At 42.5% G+C, this 22,306-nt stretch overlaps 1 protein-coding gene across 6 annotated transcripts in view; it reads left to right on the plus strand.

Moving 5' to 3' along the window:
* The window catches only part of PPP1R13B (protein phosphatase 1 regulatory subunit 13B), a 198,284-nt gene that overhangs the window by 115,701 nt on the left and 60,277 nt on the right, over positions 1-22,306 (plus strand). The window contains exon 1 of one of the 6 annotated variants that reach the window (XM_077467580.1): positions 11,732-11,944. The exons of the other annotated variants lie outside the window; for them this stretch is intronic. Coding sequence (XP_077323706.1) covers positions 11,906-11,944 — 39 coding nt within the window. The 5' untranslated portion in view covers positions 11,732-11,905. Of the gene's footprint in view, positions 1-11,731; positions 11,945-22,306 lie in introns of those variants that run through there. 6 annotated transcript variants of the gene reach the window in all.

Consider the following 22,306-nt stretch of genomic DNA (forward strand, 5'->3'; position numbering starts at 1 on the left):
TGCCTTGTTTTCATTAATAGCGTTTCTATTTCGCACACACTTCAGCTTTGAGCAAAACGGAAAGTTCTTCCAGATTCCAGAGAGCACCTCATAGGGTCTCTGGGAGTGTACTTTCTGAAGCTTGTGCTGTACAACATCTCTGTATGCTTTGTGTATCATTTTGTCACACTGAGGCTACCAAGGCGCTATTGACATGACATTTTCATCACGTCATTAACAACCCATGCAATTCATACAAACAATCCATATCCATACAAAATCCATACAAAACCAAAACAAACAAGTTCAGAAATGACGTTATGTGTAATAAAATGAAATGGCACAGGGAAAAAGTATTGAACACCTGAAGAAAGGAAGGCATGGGAAGCCAAGGCACCAGCTGAAATCTAAGTGTAATTAGACAGCAATCCTGCCCCTTGTGCAAATTTAATATCAGCTGGTGTCTCATTTCCAAAGTGTCACACACCCATCTCATGATGGGTAAAAGCAAAGTGCTCTCTCAAGACTTTTGCAACCTTTCTTTGCAAAACATACTGATGGCATTTGTTTACAGGAGGATTTCTAAACTTCTGAATGTTCCAGTGAGCACTGTTGGGGCCATAACCAGGAAGTGGAAAGAACATAATTTCAAATATAATTTTTATTCACATTCAAGAAAGGGCCAGGCCCAAGTGTAACAGTGTAAGCATGTACACAGTTGAGGTTGCAGCCTCTAATAACCTAATCCTATATCTTGGAGCATGAATCTCCTTTAGGTCTGCTTATTCTAAAGATGAAAGTAAAGTAACTTAGATTGCAGTGGTACATAAAGTGTAGGGCTACCCTTTCTTATTTTCCATTTTCCTTAATAAGATATAGTGGAAGTAGATGGCTAGAAATGAAACAAAAGGAGAAAGAAGATGGGGGAGGAAAGGATAACAGGATTGGGGAATGGGGGGGGGTGAAGGTTTGGAGAGTGGAGTGGAGTGGGATAGGGGGACACAGCTATGGGTCGAGTTTACAGCCCTATGTCAATGCTCAGAGTTATCAGATGTTTCAAAGAGGGCTTTCCCTTCATCTGAGAAAATAAACCTATCCCAGAGTCTCCACGTTTTTGTGGAAACTCGTGTTTGTCGTGTGCTGTTAGGATCAGATCTTCCATTTTTTTTTATATCTTCTACCTTCCTCAGCCAATTTACTGTGGTCGGTGGGCATTGTTGTTTTCAGAGTAGAGGGATGCAAGACTTAATAACATAATTTCATCATAAACCGCCCACGACCATGTGCTCTTCGCAAGATTTTTGACGGAGGACTGAAAAGCATTATCAGAAGAGTTGTAAAAGAACAGGACCTGGAATTGGCGGGTACAATTGTTTAAATGAAAATAATAAGTAATGCACTCAACCGCCATGTCCTGTATGCACGCTCACCACGCAAGACTCATTCATTGCTGAAGAAAAAGCATGTTGAGGCACCTTTAAAATTTTCTGCACAACATTTAGACAAGCCTGAGAAATGCTGGGAGAATATCGTCTTGTCAGATGAGACCACAATTGAACTCTTTGGATGCCATAATACACACCATATTTGGAGATCAAATGACACTGCACATCACCCCAAAAACACCCCCCATACCAACAGTGAAGTTTGGAGGTGGGAACATCATGGTGTGGGGCTGTCAGCATACGGTACTGCCAAACTTCATATCATTGAAGGAAGGATGAATGGAAAAATGTACCAAGACATTCTTGCTAAAAATCTGCTTCCATCTACCAGGATGATGAAGATAAAACGAGGGTGGACATTTCAGCAAGACAATGACCCCAATTGCACAGCCAAAGAAACTCTCAATTGGTTTCAAAGAAAATAAAGCTGATAGAATGGCCCAGCCAATCACCCAACTTGAATTCAATAGACCATCTATAGAAGGAACTAAAGATCAGAGTTCATAGAAGAGGCCTGCGGAACCTTCAAGACTTGAAGACTGTTTGGAAGAATGGGCCAAAAATCACACCTGAGCAATGCATGCGCCTAGTTTCTCCATGTAGGAGGCATCTTGAAGCTCATCACCAACAAAGGATTTTGTACGAGCCATGCTCACTGCACAGCTGGTGTGTGTTAGGAGGCATAGTGCATGCTCTACTTTTTTTTCAGCACACAACATGGCAATGCAGTTCTGTGAACTGACGCCATAGAAAACAAGGCATTTTACCTTGTCTATGTATTGGAGCTGTGCTGGACATAGCTGCCCCAACACTTCTGTTATGAATAAACCCTTATGCCGCCTACACACGACCCGACTTTTTGACGGACTTGGTCCGGTGGACAATCCGATGGACTTTGCAGCTGAGATCTGCCGGACTTTCAAACAAACGGACTTGGCCACACACGATCACTCCAAAAGGCCAACGGATTCAAACGTGATGACGTGGAATAAGGAAGTTCATAACCATTAGCCAATAGCTGCCCTAGCGTCGGTTTTAGTCCGTCGGACTAGCACACAGACGAACGGATTGTCCGCTAAAAGCCGAGTCCGGCGGACAAATTTGAAGCCAGTCTTATTTCTAGGTCCGCTGGACTTTTGGTAAGAAAACGCACACGATCGAATTGTCCGACGGACTCTGGTCCGCCAGAAAGTCCAATCGTGTGTACGCAGCATTAGCCTGCATTGGGTATGTTTGTACATTCCCATCTTTTTTTCTAACTTGGATCTATCCGATTTCTGACACAATGGAGTGGGACTGGCTGGGGCACTATAATAAAGCCTAGCTGAAAACCTAAAGCACTAAGGTGGAAGCTACGATCTGAATGCACCATAATGTAATCTTCAGTTTTGGCAGCTGTGTACCTTCTTCTAAGTGTAACGTTCATTGAAAACCAGTCACTTTTTCTTCTTTTATCTCAGTGCTGAGATTTTTTTTCATGTTGGTTTCTCTACCTCCTTCCACAAGGGCTTCAGCTAATGTATGGTGCTTGAAGAAGGTCTTTGCAATCATTAGCAAATACTTGTCACCTTTTCTTGTAACCAATGTTGGTTGGGGTGGTTCCTGCAAGACTGGTGGCACAATAGATTTTTCGGCACCTAAAACATTTTTACATGTGTTTTCGACTTTGGATTTATCAGTTTTACCCCGAAATGCGTTTTTACTGATCTGTTGTTTTGAGGACAGATTTGAGAGATTATTGGAGTGTTTATAGAGGATCTGATGATGAATTTTAAGGGTCGCCTAAAGCAATTCATCACCAGATCCTTTAGGTGACCCTTTGTTTAGCGATGAGCCTGCCGTATGAGTAACCCAGTGATCCAGAGCAACCTGCAGAGATTGAATCAGTTTCTGAAAAGGCCTAATCCGAAAATCCCTGCACACGTGCCTGTTGTGTTAGGATATCTCCCCTCCAGCCTTCTGGGTCGTTCTTCCTCTGACCTCCCTCTAACACTGACAGGGGTTGCTAATAAGCTTTTAACTCTGTCAGCAGCACAAGAATGTCATATTCAGCATATCGCTCCTTGTATAAACACAGCGGGTTGTAGGAAGGGCACATTGACTGCTGTGATTCCTGATCTTGTATGTAGTCCTCGCAGTCTGCCATCTTCCTCCTGTCTTTACAGCAATCACTAAGTAAGGGTCTGTGTCGCCAGGCTTTGTGCTTGTGTTCAAAAAGAAAATATATAGGGGACTTATGGACTTTACAGGCACCAGTAAGAGACAAAATTTCATTAATAAATTTTATTATTACAAATGACATACAAAAAATCCATTAAAAACCAGGAATAGAGAAATACATTTGTCAATAGAGACCACATTCAGCAAAAGATATAGTTCATACATATCACATCACATGGTATAACCACTTTGTTCAGTACCCATCACTATAGTATTGAGGACTATAACATAAGTATATATTCAAGGTGGTAATATGCATGGGACCCATATCAACATCATGCCGAAGTCCATAATCCCGCACATCTCTTAAGTTTTACTGTGTCTGGTCTCCACCATCTTGGATTTTTTTTTTTTTTTGCTGGGTTTTCAAATTTCTGTGATCATAGTTTAAATCTAAAGATCAGAATGTAAACTATATACTGCAGTACTGCAGTGTGGATGCAATATTGGAGGTCCTTTCAGGTCCATTCATTTAACATGTAAAGTGAAACTCCAGCCATAATACAATCGAATATTGGTTTGGATGGTGAAAGGTTATATTTTGTCGTTGGGAGGGGCCGGAATGCATCTTCCCCCAGTACTCCTCCCCTTAGACTTAACGCCAGCGGTGGGCTGGTTCCTGGCGGGAGTTATGCAAATATTAAATTATGGGTGGATGTCAGTCTGGAGCAGTGGGTGTTCTAGGTAGACTAGATTTTGCATGCGGACTATCCTAAGTAATGCCCACATGTGATGCTGACCCTACTTGTTTGAAAGAGCTGAAAGCCACAGAATTAAGGAAACGGGCCAGAGACAGACTGGGGAAGTAGGGGCTTGGTAATGTTGGATGTCCTCCAGCCAGGAAATAAGGCAGGCACTTTCTGACTGGATTCTAATGCAGGGGTGTCAAACTGGTGGCCCTCTAGCTGTTGCAAAACTACAAGTCCCATTATGTCTCTGCCTGTGGGAGTCATGCTTGTAACAGTCAGCCTTGCAATGCCTCATGGAACTTGTTTCGCAACAGCTGGAGGGCTGCCAGTTTGTGACCCCCTTTTCTAATGCATGGTGTTAGAAGCCTACAGTGTGCAATGAAATGGAGTAAACCATTTTAGTACATAAGAGAAGCCCATACAACTGTTCAAGAATGAAGGTAAGGCTGGAGTTCAGCTTTAAACTATTTTTCACCATGCTAAGAAGGAATGCAACCTCTTTGAACAAGATTCTGTGCCGTGCATTTACCAGCTTTATAGGACTGCAGAGGGCTGTGCTTTAAATTCTGTGATCCTACCGGTTGTAATTTTACAGACAGTTAGACGAGGACTGGTCATATTGACCACTAGCAATACTTGGCAGCAGGATGCACATGATCCTCACCAGAATGATAACATGGACCACTTGCTGGTCACGATGTCCATTGTGTGACTCTGGAGAGACCCTCCAAGATCGGCGTGGCTTGTTATGCTATGCCTCCTCCTCCGCTCTGATAGCAGAAATATGAATGGTAATACATCCTCCTATGAATAACAGAATTCCTTTACTAGGAGGGGTCCTATTTGGTTTCTTGGAGAAATATTATTCTGTAAATGTGTAGGACTCTTTCTGTGATGGTGTTTTTTTTTTCTCAGCATATCCACTTAAGCAGAGTTCAGGTCCTTCTGAAGTCAGTTCCTGTTAATGAGGAGATGAAGCTTACACACCCACCCACCCACCCGCACACACAAGGACGCCGCGCACACCCAGAGCCTCTGGAGGTGAATTTATATAGCAGACAAAAGCCAACCCAAAGTGCACTTTTACCCTTTATGTGCTCACTGTATAGTGGCTGCTCTGTGCCTTCCCATACTTGGAAGTGACATTTAATGGGACAGTGAAGCTAACAGTGGCCATACCATTTACAGTTCAGTGACTCATTTGTTACCCTTAATTCATTTTCAGGACATAGAAACACATGCTAATGTAGATCCGATGCAATGCGTTGTCTTCATTTTGAATGGCAGAAAGCAGGCACAACACATAGAAATGATAGCAAGCAGGGCTTTTTTTGCAACATGCTATGGTGTGATGGGTTCTCACTGGAGTCAATGTTTTTTCCTCAACATCAATCATTTTACCTGGGTTATAATACTGGTGGTCTGCTGATTGTCCAGAAACCCGCCAATGGTCACCCCTTGTGAAAATGTTGTTGCCTGGCTGGAACGCTAATCTAATGAACGTAGGCGAACACTTCAAGAATTGACAGGCTGCACTCCAATAACATCACCGCGATAAAAGCTTTATTTTGAAATCTTTCTAGCTGTCAAAACCTCTGCTGTGCAAGAATTACATTCCAAGGTTAACCATAGACATGCCGGATGGATTACATGTAAGGGCTTGATTTAGCACGTCTGGCACTTCTGTGGTTAACTTTTTTTCTTTTACAAAGAATTTATTGGAGATTTTTTCCAAAAAAAAAAAAAAACAGTAACTTTGTGAAGGTACAAGTAAAGACCAAGTTAGGCTGCCATAAGACGAGGTACAGGTTAGTAGCAAATATAACCAGCAATACCAACATTAAAAATCGGCGAAGTGCCAAGCTAAAGGTAAAAAAAAAGGCCAAAGTGATGCCCCAGGTATAAGGGAATTTGCTCTTCGCTGGCAAGACTGATTACCTTGTTGGGTGACTTAAAGGGGGAGAACAGACATGCAATGGAAAAAAAAGGAGGAAGGGGAAAAATAGGTAGGTAGAGGTAGCACATAAGGAAAGCAAAGTGCAATCAATATTCGCCTGAGCCTTAGCCCTTGTACACAATCGGAGATTCTGTCGGAATGTGTCCGATCGGAGCGTTTTGTCGGATATTCCGACTGTGTGTGGTCTGCATCGGACTGTTTCCATCGGAATATGCGTCGGACCAACTTTTCCAACTTGCCGGAAATGTTTTCTGACAAAATGCTCCGATCGGACATACTCCGATCATGTGTAGAGAATTCCGATCGAACAAAGTGCCACGCTTGCTCAGATCAAATTCCTACACCAAAGCTATTGGCTACTAGCCTGAACGTAGTCCCGTCGTAACGAAATAACGTCATCACGTCGGATTTTCTGACAACTTTGTCCGACCGTGTGTATACAACAGTTTCGGACAAAATCCGTGATTGGTTGTCAGAATGTGATCCTGCAAACATGATGTAGTATGCAAGAAAAAGGTGCCCAATAGAAGAGCTATTGTAACTCAAATTTCTGAAAAAGGTAATGCGCATTCTGATAGAAAGGTGTCAGAACACAGTGCATCACAGTTTACTGTGTATAGGGCTGCGTAGGTGCAGACCGCTCAGGGTGCCCATACTGACCCGTGTCCACAGCCAGGAGAGCCTACAGAGGGCATGTGAGCATCAGAACTGCATTGCAGAGCAATGGAAGAAGATGTCTTGGTCTAATGAATTTAAGAATGGTTGGAGGAATACAAGTTGGAAAAACAAGTCAGATCCATGGAGGCCCTACCTCACAACTTTCAGGATTTCAAGGATTTGCTACTGATGTCTTTGCCAGATAATGCTGCATACCTTCAGAGGTCTAGTGGAGCCCATGCCTCAGTGGGTTATGGTGGATGGTTATAATGTTATGGCTGATCGTAGTATATAGCTGTCTTAATTAATCTAAAGATTTAAGCAACGTTGATGCAGTAATTAGGATTGGAGGGGGTCCCCCTTTAATGTTAACAATTTTATGTAGGGTATATTCTCCTTTAAATGGCACATTTTTACAGCATGTAACTTTGATTAAACATTTAAGCTTGCTTTGTTTAAATCTGCAGACTATCAAAAAAAAAATGCTAAAATCATAACCATGTATAATATTTGTTGGCGCACAGGCTTCTGTGATTCATATTTCCATGACAGCTGAAGTTCTGATATTCTCCAGCCCTGCTTACAGTTTGACTGCTAACAGAAGAGCCTGGGTTCATTGTGTGGTAGCAACAGAAATGTAGTGTTGTACAACTATTTTTTGGGACATTTGAAAAGCCTACCTGTTGACTACATCATGTGTACATAGGCTGTAACAATTAAACGTCTCTTATTTGTTTCCTTTTGGTCTGTTTTTCCAAAAGTGTCTTTTTTAAAGTAGCTGTAGATCCTGCCAGAAATCCTGAGATGTTAACATCTTATGCTCTCTGCTTGTCCATACTGTTATCAAATACATTGTTTGCAGAGGACTACAAAACCACACCCCCTCTATCATATGGCCAATTGGAGTAGGATGGGGTTCCGTAGTTCTATCTTGTTTCTGCTCTCCTGCTACAGAAAAATGAGTAAGCGTTCTCACCCTAGGACAGGCAGTGTTGCTCAAGCTTGGGTATGGATATTTTTGCATAGTTATATTGGTTCAGCATGGACCAATGTAGATATGTACGTGCCATACTTGGCTGATCCCCATAGAAGCTGGAAATCGCTGTAATGGACACTGTTACTACAGTGATCGCTACTGGCTTCTGGGTCCTTGCTTAATGGCTGCACTGCTGCTTGTTGAACAAAGAGGGTCGTTCTCTCGGCCATTCATACAATGCTTTGTGTCTTCTCAATGAATGTTAATCGTTTTTCTGGTTGGATGAGGTGGAGTGGGCAGGCTGCTGAGACCAGGAGCTCTACCTCGTCCAATCAAAGTACACTTTGCTGCTAATAGGTCAGCCACTATGCACGGGACCTGGAAGCCTTCAGCAATAACAATAATGGTGATGTCTACTACAGTGATATCCAGCTTGGATCAGCCAGGCATGGCACATACCAGTGTTGAAAAAAATATATAAAAAATTAAAATACTGTCATCTGGATTGGAGTTTTTGTTTTCTTACAATGTCACCCACCATATGTAAATTCTTTACCTGTTATGCCCTGTACACACGGTCAGACATTCCAACCACAAAATCCGTTGGATTTTTTCCGACGGATTTTGGCCAAAACTTGTGTTGCATACACGCGCGGTTGCACAAAGTTGTCGGAATATCCGATCGTTCAGAACAAGGCGACGTAAAACACGTACGATGGGACAATAAAGAGGCCAGTAGCCAATAGCTTTGGTCTCGTAATTTATTCTGAGCATGTGTGGCACTTTGTCCGTTGGAATTGTCTACGCACGATCGTAAAAAGTCTGGTCGGGTTTTGTTGTTGGAAATTTTTTAGATCCTGCTCTCAAACTTTTTCCGTCGGAAATTCACAATTGCCCACACACTTTTCCGACAGCCTAATCCGATCTGACTTTTTCCGTTGGAATTTCTGACCGTTTGTGTAGGGCATTACCCAACAGTCCAGCTGCAGAGTGTTTATACAAGCAGTGGGCCTGGGGGAAGGCTTAAAAAAAAAATACCACGGCCACTCCATAACTGCCACTACTGCGGCGTTGATGGACGCAGTCCCATTGCAAAGACAATGAGGCCTATTCACACCAGCATGTGCATTCTGATAAAATAATGCAGGCAATGCATTGCCACGCATAGACTGTTGCAGTACACTGCCACAATGACATGTAGGTTGAAAAAAAAAAAAACCAACACCAAAGCCTCAACTCAAAATATTGTTGCCTCAGAGGCAAATTATAAAGTTCTTATGAGGTGGTACTTGGTACCGGTAAGAATTACCAAGTTCCTACCACCTTATCCCCCAGTGTGTTTCAGGGGTTGCAGGGAGAGGGGTACCCACGTGCACATCTGGTGGATGTGCCCAATCGTGCAGCTTTCCTGGGCAACAATATTTCAAATGGCTTCCACTCTACTGCAAGAATCTCTCACCCCAGACCCGTCCCTTGCCCTACTGAATCACTCTCCGCAGGACTACACCAGGGCACAACTATGCCTTCTTTTTTAACTCACAACGGCAGCTAAGCAAACGGTGGTGAGAGCCTGGAAAACCCCAACCCTAAATATCGCTGAAGTGAAAAATAGGGTCATCCAGGCCATGATACATAGTAAAATTTATGCCACTGTCCTAGATATAATTCCCCAACATCTTAAAATCTGTAGGCCATGGATTTTTGCCACCTGATTTCGACGAATACCTTCTTGAACCCTGACCTCATGCGTACCCCTTGATGAAAGCTAAATAGTCAAGAATTATTGATACCCCCCATGGTCCACTCAATCAGGAACACCCACCCCCCCTCTCTCTTCTATTCTCCCTGCTTCCTTACCAAGAGCAGCTCTTCCCCTCTTCCTCATTTTCACAAACTCTCTTCTGTTTCCCTTTTCAAACCCCCTTTAAACCTTATATGCCCCGTTGGTAATGATGCTAGATGTCTCCGTGGCATATCCGTTGTCACACATCTCTATCCGCAGAGTACTGTCATGAACGAACTTTCTTGTAATATTGGGCTTAGGCCCTCAACGATTAAGCTAGTGCTAAAATCCTGATTCGGTGTGTGAGAGAGCGGAGTACGCATCTGTGATCCCTGCGGAGGGTTTGTCTGCCAGCGCTAGCGACTCTGTTGGTTTGGAGTCCATCCATTGCGGTAAGAGTCCAACTTTTTTCCGGTCTGGAAGTGATACTGGCAAAACCAGGAAGGTCTCATCAAACTTTTGAGAAGGACTGATTTCCCTGTTCTCTATAATTTGGGGACTTATGTCATAACTAGGATTTTTTTTTCATATAAGGACTTTTGATTGAATTTCTTACATGGTGTATTTTTTCTGACTCCTGTTTTATATATAATCTATATTGGATTTCATTACTTTTTACACTATAGATTTCACGTATATTCAGCGCAACTTTACACATAATTTTTTTTTTATTTGATCCATAGTTGATATTTGGTTTTTAGTTGCAGCTTTTAGGTTTTGCCCCAAGCGCGATATTTTTGTTTGTTTTTTTTGTTTATGCTAAAATCCTGATTGTATGTAAGGCTACTGTTAGGCTGGATTCACACCTATGGCATTTTTTGTGCATTTTGCAGATTTGCACTACAGAAGATGTTCCATAGGAAACCATGGTAAATGGACTGCAGTGCAAATCTGCAAAAAGCACTAAAACTGCCATAGGTGTGAATCCAGCCTCATGCCGCGTACACACGAGTGGACTGTATGGCGTACTTAGTCCGTCATACAATCCGACGGACAGTCCGTCATACTTTCGACTGAACGGACTTGACCACACACACACGTAATGCACAAACAGTCCGTCGAAAGCTTGCGCGATGACGTGTACAGCACGTACGACGGGACTAGAAATAGGAAGTCCAGTACACAGCAAAGCACCTTTCCGCCGTGTAAATCCTTTCTGAGCATGCACCATTCTTAGTCCGTCGAACTAGCCTACTGACGAGCGGATTGTCCGCTGAAACCAAAGTACGACGGACAGAATTTCGAAAAATCCGAAATACTTAGTACGCCAGACTGCACGCTGAAAAAGTCCGCTGAAGCCCACACACGAGCGGACTGTCCGCTGAAATGTGTTTCGACGAACTAAGTATGCCATACAGTCCGCCCCTGTGTACGCGGCATTACTCTCACCGGAGTGTCATCTATGACTTTAATCTGTAACCATCCTCTTCTAACTGAATGTATCTTCTACAAGTTGAAATGTATGTACCAGTACTTGTTAACTATTTGATACCAATAAAATCTTTGAAAAGAAAAAAAAAAAAAGAAAAAAAGCATAGTGCACACCATCATGCACTTGTTTTGTGCACCACAATTCTCACCCACTAATGTGAATGGGCTCCTTGGAAGAAACATGGGGAAATGTTGGGGGATGAAACTTTTGTTTCTCCTGCAATAAAGAAAACTGCAAGCAATTTCAAATACAGGGCATTCAAATTCACAGTCAGTACGTTTAATAACATAATTGGGGATCTGAAATATAAATATAACTTTACTGGGTAAAGTCCTTCGCTTTATTACCAGCACTCTTGTAGTTAGTTGGACTTCCCATGTCACAAGGAACTCGGAGGTTGCAGGTTTTTACTTGGTGTATGGTTTTTCTTAGCATGGCCGGTAGCTGTCATATGTCTCGATTTTGTTGTGGTTTTCGAGAGGGAGGGTCCGATGCTCAGGGACTGCTATTAAGCTTGTGGAATGTGTAGGATTATACAAGGGAGGTTGTTTGGCCTCCTTCAAGAGGAGATGCAAGTGAAGCTCATCCCTCGCACGTCCCTGCTTACCTGTCACTCATGTATGAGGCTTCCAGCCTGCCACGCGCTCTGCACCGTCTCCAGCATCCAACACCTGCTCACCCATCTGTCACAACACTGCAAGCTACTCAGGACTTGGTGGCAGGGCTAGCTGGCTGTCCTGTCATCTCTCTCGTTTTTTTCCATCACCATGTGGGCGAGGAGGAGAAGCCAGCACATCAAGCTTCAGGTTTTCTGAGATTGTGTTTTTTTTTTTTTTCTTTTAAATGTTGGATATGTTTTTTTACTGCTTCCCTTTAGGGCTTAGAGTGGGTGGCAGCGCATTGTTTCTGCCTCTGTAAAGCTGAATGAATTAAGAGGATTTCCTGCTGGCTCCTGTGCTAATTGTATTTCAGGATTTTCTCTCCGCTCAGTAACCCTTGTCATTCTAGAGGAGGTGGGGACCTTATTCGGGAGAGGTCATTGCTCAAGAGTTGCTTATTGTATCGTGGTGACCTGCCGACTCTGGGTCCCTTTAAAGGGGATCTTCTGCTGTATCTGTTACATTTTAAGTAATGTCTCTTTGACCCGACTGATTGCTAAAAATTCATATTTAAAGTAAATTTGCTTTAATTGAGATCCCTTCCCATGTGTTTCCTGCACGCTGGTGGGCAGACCTCCAAAGCAGAGTGGAAATGTTTGCATGTTACTGCAGATAATAATGAATTGTCCCCCTGGCATGTATTTGCAGTTTTTATCTTCTTAGCCCTTGTACACACGGGTCGGACATTCCGACAACAAAATCCGACTGATTTTTTTTTTTTTCTCGATGGATTTTGTCCGAAACTGGTGTTGCATACAACAAAGTTGTCGGAAAATCCAATCGTACTTAACGTGATGACGTTTGTACGTTACGTTCAGGCTAGTAGCCAATAGCTTTGGGATCGTAATTTGATCTGAGCATGCGTGGCACTTTGTCCGATCGGAATTCTTTACAAACGATTGGACAAAGTCCGATCGGATCATGTTGTCGGAAAATTTTTATATCCAGCTCTCAAACTTTGTTGGTCGGACATTCCGATGGAAAAAGTCCGATGGAGCCCACACACGGTCGGATTATCCGACAACACGGTGCGATCGGACATTTTCCGTAGGAATTTCCGACCGTGTGTACAAGGGCTTACAATAAAGTGATTGGGACACTTGGATACTGTAAAACCAAATGTCATTAATAGCAACCAGGACCACAGGCCATTTAAATGTTGTAAAGGGCTATTCCACCATGATCTTTAATAAGTAGAGTTGGATAATTGACCATTTTTCATGTTTATCTCAAGGGCGTTAGTGGTGAGATCAATGCACTATACAAAAGTAGGACTGTGGTTTGGTAGCCCCAAATATGAGGCGCCTGCTGTTTTGTACACTGCTTTCCAAAATCCCTATCTGATCCCCACACTTCAGCAAAGATAATACAGGCACCTTATACCAATCTACTGCTTTACTTTCCTTTTAAAGTGGTATTAAAGAGGAAGTAAACCCTGATGAGTTTACTTCCTCTTTCATTCCCTGCAAAGCATAATGGACTACTATGCATCGCATCACATCGCATCGTAGTCCATTATGTATCACTTACCTGACACAGGAGCCAGCGAAGTCACCGCTGTCCCCTGTAGTCCGGCACATCCATCTTCTCGGTGGGTCTCGCTGCTCCGCCACTGTCATTCGGCGAAGTCGCGATGACGTCACTCCCGCGCATTCGCATCTTCGTCATTGATGCCGCTGTCTACGGCGCATGCGCCGTAGACAGCTGTGCCTGTCTACAGCGCATGCGCCGTAGACAGCGGTGCCTGTCTTTCGGTAAATATCTCCTAAACCGTGTAGGTTTAGGAGATATTTCTTGGACCTACAGGTAAGTCTTAATATAGGCTTACCTGTAGGTCAAAGTGTGTTATAAGGGTTTACAACCACTTTAAACCCTCACATATACTCAGTGAAGTGACTGGCTCCAGGTAATACACAGAGATGAAACCTATCCTCCTACATAAATTATACCTGTTTATCTGGAGTCTTTTCTTCTCTACATTCATTCAAATTCAAAAGTTTTTTTTTAAAGCTCCTGTGAGAATACAGAAAACAAAAGGGGTGGATAAGCTGAAATTACTCAGTGAGGAGAGCTCTGAGAGCTGATTGGAGGGAATATACACCCCCCCCCCCCCCCCCTGCACACCAGCTCACACGAACAGAGCAGAGGTTATCAATCTGCCGGCAATCCATCCCCTGTCACCCTTTTTACCTTGGTGTCAGAAAAACGTATCAGAAGTGATTCATGCTGATATCAGAGGAGCGAAGCAGCAGACAGAAATCACACTTAGTGCACTTAAAGGAGTTGTAAAGTCCGTTTTTTTTTTTTTTTTTGTTTCGTTTTTTTCACCTTTAACTTTCACTTTTTTTTTTATTTTATTATTCAAATAACAAGACAATGTCATAGAAAGTACATTCAATAAACATTAGACCCTAAAGATGTGAAATTAAGCATCATCTGGATGTCCTTCCATCAGGTTATGTCATACAACACCTCAAAACTTTAAGCTGAAAAATAAAATCTATTTGGAAATATTGGTGAGGTTAACACGACGTATTAACATAGAAGGATATAATTCGTTGGTGGCCGGGTCATGAAATATGTGTCACATTCTTCAGGGACTGGTTACATAGAATCCCAATGAGTCGTTTAGACCTATATTACTAGGAATGGTGATGGCACAGGGAAAGGGTATCGTGTAGGGACCAAATGAGGGTGATAGGGAAGGGAAGGGAAAGGAGGAGGAGGAAAAGAAGAAAGAAAAGAAAGGGAGGGTTTCCCTTGTGCCCTTTTCTGTAAGTATTAATGATATAGAGTTATATGTAATATCAAGTCATCTTGTATCTCTAAGAATGTCTGCTAAACAGTATATATTGAAGAGAAGAGTAAGGAAAGGAGAAGAAGAAAGAGGAAAATAAAAAATAAAAAGGGGAGGGAGGGTCAGCCAGAGGTGAGTTACAAGGGAGATGCATATCTTATCCACGGATCCCATATCACATTGAATTTCTTGCGGAGAATACAGGTGAGGCTATCATTAACCATAATCCAGTTAAGCTTATTTTTCACAGTTTTTTTCACCTTTTAATGTGTTCTATGCATTAAAGAGGAAGTAAAGGCAAAATTAAAAAAAAAAAAAAAAAAAAAAAAAAACACACCCTGTAAGGCAAAGGCATAATGAGCTAGTATGCATAGCATACTAGCTCATTATGAATAACTTACCTGAGAACGAAGCCACCGAAGCGGTCCTCAGTCTTTCTCTTCGCCGCTGCCATGTATCCTGGAGCCACTTCCGGGTTTCGCGGCTCTGGCGCTGCGTGCGTACGGGAGCCGACACTCGCGAGATGTGGCCGCGATCTGCGTCCTGCCCAGTGCGCCTGCGCTCCGCTGTCTACGGCGCATGCGCCGTAGACAGCAGTGGCTGTCTTCGGGTAAATATCTCCTAAACTGTACAGGTTTAGGAGATATTTCTTGGACCTACAGGTAAGCCTTAATCTAGGCTTACCTGTAGGTTAAAGTTGGTTGTAAGGGTTTACAACCACTTTAAGGTAAAGAATCTAATGTGCTGCAGCCCCCCAGAGCCCCCCTTTTTCTTAGCTGAACTTGATTGTTCCAGCAACAAGCATGAACCCAGCAGCTCCAGCTGCTGTCTCGGGTCCTCATTGGATAGACTGATAGCAGTGGGAGCCATTGGCTCCCACTGCAGTCACTCAATTCCAGGGACACGGGAGCCAGGCCAAGTCCTGCTGTCTGTCTCAAGTACTCAGGAGAATGCAGCAGTAGGACCCGGGAGAATGCCCGCACAGGTGCCTGTATGCCCGCACAGGTGCCCGCTTGGAAAGCGTCTCTCCGTGGGGGCATTCGCCGAGGAGGGGGGGGTAACCCCAGAAAAGGAGCATCTGGAAGGGGTTAACATCAGGGGCGATCAAAGGGTTAGGTGTGCTCCTAGGGAGTATTTTCCAACTGTGTGGGGGATGACTGACTGGAGGAAGAGAGAGATCTGTGTTCCTGATTAGCAGGAACACAAGATCTCTCTCCTTCCTCTGACAGAACGGCGGTCTGCCTCTCCTGTCAATGATTGCGGGTGGCTCATCGTGGCCGTTGGACCTGCTTATTTCCTCCCACTGTGTCCAATCACAGTGGGGAGCGCAGCTGCGGCGGAGCGTGAGCCCCCCCCCCCCGAGCCGATCTGGGAACCACGTACAGATACGTGATTTTGCGCTAAAGGGTTGCCCTGCCGCAGTATGTACGTTGGGCAGTCCCTAAGTGGTTACTGTCAACGCTTTGCCCACAATGGCATGATCCGAGCGAATGATTCACGCAAGTTGCAAAGAGGTTAATCACACTTGTTACAGATCCTGCTCCACATTGCTGTAAATAGCATTATGGCACACCTTACTGTATTGTCTATTGTACGTTTCCTTTTTTCTCTGCTGTGGGTAGCACCCTTTTCAATAGGTGACTTTTCTGTTCTGACACACCTTTGTGTATTTTGCTTATGTTTATACCATACGGAAGCATGTAACTAAAGATAATTCATTGTAATGATAACCTAAGCTTACTTAGAGGGAGACTATACAGAAATAATTGTGCGTTTCAAATATGTAACCTCTTTTTAAGTCCAAGCATACCAAGCAGCTCCTAACCTTTTTACTTCTGCCTTTTCTTCGTTGCGTTTTGAGAGTCGTCGTCATCATGGAATTGGGCCAGTATTAAAACTGCATTGTTTACGTTTAGTATGACACTTTCTGCACTATGACCGCAGACCAGGACTGGAAATGAGGAAAGCTGCTGATTACCTGAACCTTCAGGATATCCATCTAGTAAGGATATCAAAGCCATTTTTGCCTCAGCCAGTTAAATGTAATTTTTTGCGGTAAAAGTATGTGTAGAACATATAATATTATTATTATTATTATTATTATTATAATTATACAGGTTTTATATAGCGCCAACGGTTTGAGCATCGCTTTACAACATGAGGGCAGACATTAGTTACATTACAATTTGGTACAAGAGGAATCGGAGGGCTCTGCTCGTTAGAGCTTACAATCTAAATAGTGGGGTTGATTTAGTAAAAGTGCAAAGTCTGGTGCAGCTCTGCATAGAATCCAATCGGCTTCCAGGTTTTTTTTTTTTTTTTTTTGTCAACCATTTTGCTGGCTTAAGACCCGATCACTTTTTGCGATTCGGGCACTGCGTCACTTTAACTGACAATTGCGCGGTCGTGCGACGTGGCTCCCAAACCAAATTTTACGTCCTTTTTCCCCCCACACAAATAGAGCTTGCTTTTGGTGGTATTTGATCACCTCTGCGGTTTTTATTTTTTGCGCTATAGACAAGAGTGTCAATTTTGAAAAAAACACATTTTTTTTTTTTAAATATATAAAAAAAACATTTTTTTCTTCAGTTTAGGCCGATACATATTCTTCTACATATTTTTGGTAAAAAAAAATCGCAATAAACAATTATTGATTGGTTGGCGCAAAAGTTATATTGTTTACAAAATAGGGGATAGTTTTATGGCATGTTTTATTAATGATTTTTTTTTTTTTTTACAAATAATGGCGGCGATCAGCGATTTTTATTGTGACTGCGACATTATGGCAGACACATCGGACATTTTTGGGACCATTAGCATTAATACAGCGATCAATGCTATACAAATGCACTGATTCCTGTGTAAATGACACTGGCAATGAAGGGGTTAACCAGGAGGTGGCAGTGTGTCCTAGGGGCATGTTTCTAACTGTGGGGGGGAGGGGGCGGGGGCATGGCTGTTTTACAGATCAATGATCTCTGCTCCAATCACAGGGAGCAGAGATCAGTGTCACTTGTTAGGCAGAACGGGAAGAAGCTGTTTACATCGGCATCTCCCCGTGAGACGATTGTGGGTATCCCCGCGGCGATCGAGTCCGCGGGACCCACGGTCGGATTGACGGGGGGTCCCGACTGGCATGGCGGAAAATTTAAAAGGACGTACCTGTACGCCTATTTGCCTGTCCGTGCCATTCTGCCAACGTACATCGTTGTACGCCGATCGGGAAGTGGTTAAAGCAGAGCAAAAATGCCATAAAAACTATCCCCTATTTTGTAGAAGCTATAACTTTTGCGCAAACCAATTAATATATGCTTATTGCATTTTTTTTTCTTTTTTCACCAAAAATATGTAGAAGAATACATATCGGCCTAAACTGAGGGAAAAATTTTTTTTTGTGGGGGGATATTTATTATAGCAAAAAGTAAAAAAATAAAAATTTAAGTGTCATTGGAACACCTACCTGTCCCAGGGTCCAGCGATGCGGGGGAAAAAAAAGTCGTCTCCCCCTCCTCTCTGCGGCGCCGGAATTGTCACTGTGGGCATCTGGCTGTGGCTTCACAGCCAGGCACACACTGCGCATGCATGAGTTGCACTGCGCGCTGTGACTGGCCAGGCAATCATCTGGGACCTGTGACGTGTCCCAGATGATTGCCGAGAGGGGGGGGGGGGAGAGGTGAACTTACTTCCTGTGTCCGGGGAGGAAGTGGGAGCTGGAACCCTCTAAAAAGAGAGTTTCCGCCCCCCCCCCCCCAAAAAAAAAGAGTGACACACTAAATGTGGCATATTGGGGGGGGCCACCTTCCCTTAAAGCAGAAGTTACATTTTCGGGTGGAACTCCGCTTTAAGGCCCCATTCACACCTCAGCATTTTAGTGGTTCAAAGCTTCAAAATGCTGGAGGAGAAAAAAACAAAACAAAAACTATTATCTATTATTCTCTATGAAGTTGGCTCACAGATTTGCGTGTTTTTGGCATAATTTTATTCCCATAGAAATATATGAAAACTTGCAGTTTTGCACACGTTGTCATGTGTTTTTCTGCTCAAATGAAAAAAAATTTAAACAAATAAAAAATATTAACAATATATGAATAAATGTAAAAAACACAAATAAATAGAAATGATAAATAAAATTAATATGAAATAACCCTTTAACTTTATAAAAATGTAAAAAAAATTATTAATAGTAAGAAAATAAACACTCAAACCCGAACAAAAATATAAATACTTGTTGTTATGAAGAATAATTATCTTGTGTTGAGGTGTTTATTATCTTTTTTTTTATCATTATTATTCAAAGGACTTAGGGTTAAAGTAAAGGGCCACCATAAAAAATAAAAATAATAATAATAAAAAAATATTCTTAAAAAAATATAGATAAAAAAAAAAAAAAAAAATTTGAAGAAATTTTATTTTTTTACCTTACCGGAAACCCCTGTTGCTAGGCAGTCTTCCTAATCTGCCTCTTCCTACTCTGCGGTTATCATCAGTCTTCTCTCCTCCTCGTGTTGTCTTCTGGGTAATGGGGCGCACTGTGTTCTGGGAACTGTGTTTCCTAACGCACCGTGTCCCATTCACAAAGCGCCGTGTGACTCACGCATGCTCAGTAGGAAACATGCAGTGAAGCCGCAAGGCTCCACTGCCCGTTCCCCTTACTGGGGATGGCAGCGCTGGGACCTGAGAGCTGAGAGACTGGTCGGCCTCGGGCAGCCGACATCGCGAGCGCCCTGGAAAGGCAAGTGTCCTTATTAAGAGTCAGCACCTACTTTTTTTTTTTTTGCAGCTGCTGACTTTAAAAAAATAAAAATAAAAAAATTCCTGCTGGAACTCGCCTTTAAGGTTGGGGATTACGCATTTATTATTACATGGTATTCATTGTATTATTTATGATTTTTATTTATGTGTGTATTTATTTTGTATATGTATTTATGTATTCATTTATTAGTATTATGATTAACGCCCTATCCGTAACAAAAATAAATAATAAGACAAATAAAATATTAGTCATAACATTAACCCTAATCCTTAGCTTAACGCTAACCCCTTACCCTAAAAAAGAAATGAAATAATAAAAAATAAAATAAAAGCAGATGGAAAAGCTGAAAAACCTAGCAACAAATAATGCAGCAGATGATATTTTTTTTTTTTTGTTTTTTTCTTATTAGCCAATAGAAAAAAAGCCAAAGCTCAATCGCTTTATAAAATGCACAAAAAAATGCTCAAGTGTGAATGCAGCCTGTAAGTGTTTAGGTTTGACTTTTTTTTATATTATATGGTTTTGGTAAATCTAAAGGAAAGTTGCACAAGAAAATTGTAAAATGTATGGCCAGCCTCAGACTTGCATTTGGATATAGAAAGGCTGGATTTTTATTATTATTATTATTATTACTGCAGGCCTGTAAATGTGGGATTTCCGAAGCACCATGCAGAGATTACTGTGGCTTTCCTTGTTGCACTGCATGTTCTCTTCTGCCAGTTTCTTGCTCCACTGAATGTAACTGAGCGGGTAACGTTATACAGTTTGGCATTGCTCTGGTTCATTACCTACATTGATGATGCCTTAGAAAAGGAAATTGATTCCTCCGGCTGTGTCAGTGATTTCCTGTGAGCTTGGCTCATTCTAATGAGGAAATCCTCTTCGTGACTTCAGTTTATTCACCGCATGTGTTATTCTTGCTGCTTTATTTAAAGCCATCATGTCTGAACTGGATTTCGTTTTATTATTAATCGCGTGCCAGGTTTTCTTGCATGTGCATTAAATCCCAACTCTGTTATATCGGACAATGGGATTTTCATTCCCTGCCTTTAAAAATCTTCTTTGCGCTAATCTTTTTACAGGATCTCAGGGACTAACGAAAGTTTTTTTTTTTTTTTTTTTTTTTGTTATATTTTGGAGTGAAAAAGAAATAAAATGCTGACAAATGTGAACCAGTTGACCTCATTGGGGTGATGTACCTCCTGTCCCTATGACCCCAGTAGAAGAAATGGGAAATGCCGGGATCACCACCAGGACTGGAAGGCTCCAGACAGCTATAAAAGCATTGGCAGACAGGGGCGGACTGACCATTGGGCCACTCGGGCACTGCCCGAGGACCCGAGCCACTAGGGGGCCCCATCAGGGTTGCCAGCCTCAGTAAAACCAGAGACAGTATGTAAAAATCTTTTTTTTTTTTTTTTTTACATCTGTCTCTAAAATGTCCCTTACCGACATACTTTTGGTCTAAAAATCCCGAGATTATAGCTGCCCCACCTCTCCAGTACCTTCTTAGCCAACAGAAACATGTCTGTGTATACTGTGTGTACATGTCTGTGTATACTGTGTGTACATGTATGTGTATACTGTGTGATTGTATACTGTGTGGCCCCATAATCTCGGATTGCCTGGGGGCCCCATAATCTCCTATTGCCCAGGGGCCCCATGAGTTGTCAGTCCACCCCTGTTGGCAGACATTCTAATACTTATAGACTCTTCTAATACCTCTACACTCTGCTGCTATGCTAAAAATATATTTTTATCAGTGTGCCTGTTAGAACTTTACCATTCATTCCTGTCCAGAAATACCGTAGGGAAACGGCAATGAAACCCCGTAGAAAAAAAAAAAGCCAGTACTCTTCAGCAGAACATCAACTTTTTACATAAATGCAAATGTTCAAATACAAAAAGCATCATTCAGTCAATATTTGGGCGCACAAAGGGCCCCTGGACAACAGAAAGGGGGTCCTTCGTGCACCCGAAATGTCAGTGGAATGATGATTTTTGTTTTTGAACTTTTGTACATATGACCTTGGTAAAAAAAAAAAAAAAAGTTGAGGTTCTGTTAGGAAGTACTGTAATTTTTTTCTACAGGTGTATCATGGTATCTCCATTAGCCATCCACTTACCAGAAAGGTGTCCAAGCTATTGAGGTGGGATCGCTTGTTTCCTAATAAAAACCAGACAGAGGCTTCAATTATAGCTGGAGTTTGGTTTTAAAGTATGCATTTTGCCCAAAGATGAGGTTTAGTTGTTGCGCTGGTGAAACAGTAAACAGGTGTCATTTTGTGTCTAGGCAAACATTTTGTAGAGGGTTCTGTCGTTTCGAGACTGGATAAACGAACCTTGATTGGTGTTCGCTTGGGGCTTTTGGTACTAATACAGTAAAAATTATCCTGGACTCTTAAAGGCATGGTTGATCAGAACCATGTCGGAATAAGATTGTCCCACTCCCCTGTTGGTCTGTGCTCCCACTATACTGGAAAGGAAGTTTACCGGGCTGCTCCAGGGGTCTCCAAACTATCTAAAGGGCCAGTTTCCTGTCGTCCAGACTTTAGCAGGGCCGGAGGATTGTGACCCGTGGGAGTAGATCATGTCTAGGGCTTAGTGGTGAGTGGGCGTAAAAATAAAAATACAGAACCCATGTGGTTAGGAGGAGGAATAGCGCCCTATTGATATTAGTGGGAGAAATGGTGCCCAGTTCCCACATCGTTGGTGTCAGTGGGAAAAATAGTGCCCTCATCATTGGTGTCAGTGGGGAGAATAGTGCCCACATCGTTGGTGTCAGTGGGAAAAATAGTGCCCTCATCATTGGTGTCAGTGGGGAGAATAGTGCCCACATCGTTGGTGTCAGTGGCGAGAATAGTGCCCACATTAATAATGTCAGAGGAAGAATTTATGCTCTATCATCAGTGTCAGTGGGAGGAATAATGTTGGTATTCGAGAAAGTAATAGTGCCTTG

Source organism: Lithobates pipiens, unplaced genomic scaffold, assembly GCF_037356315.1.
Source record: "Lithobates pipiens isolate NorthernLeopardFrog02 unplaced genomic scaffold, aLitPip1_a1.2 Scaffold_57, whole genome shotgun sequence".
In the NCBI taxonomy this organism is placed as follows: domain Eukaryota; kingdom Metazoa; phylum Chordata; class Amphibia; order Anura; family Ranidae; genus Lithobates; species Lithobates pipiens.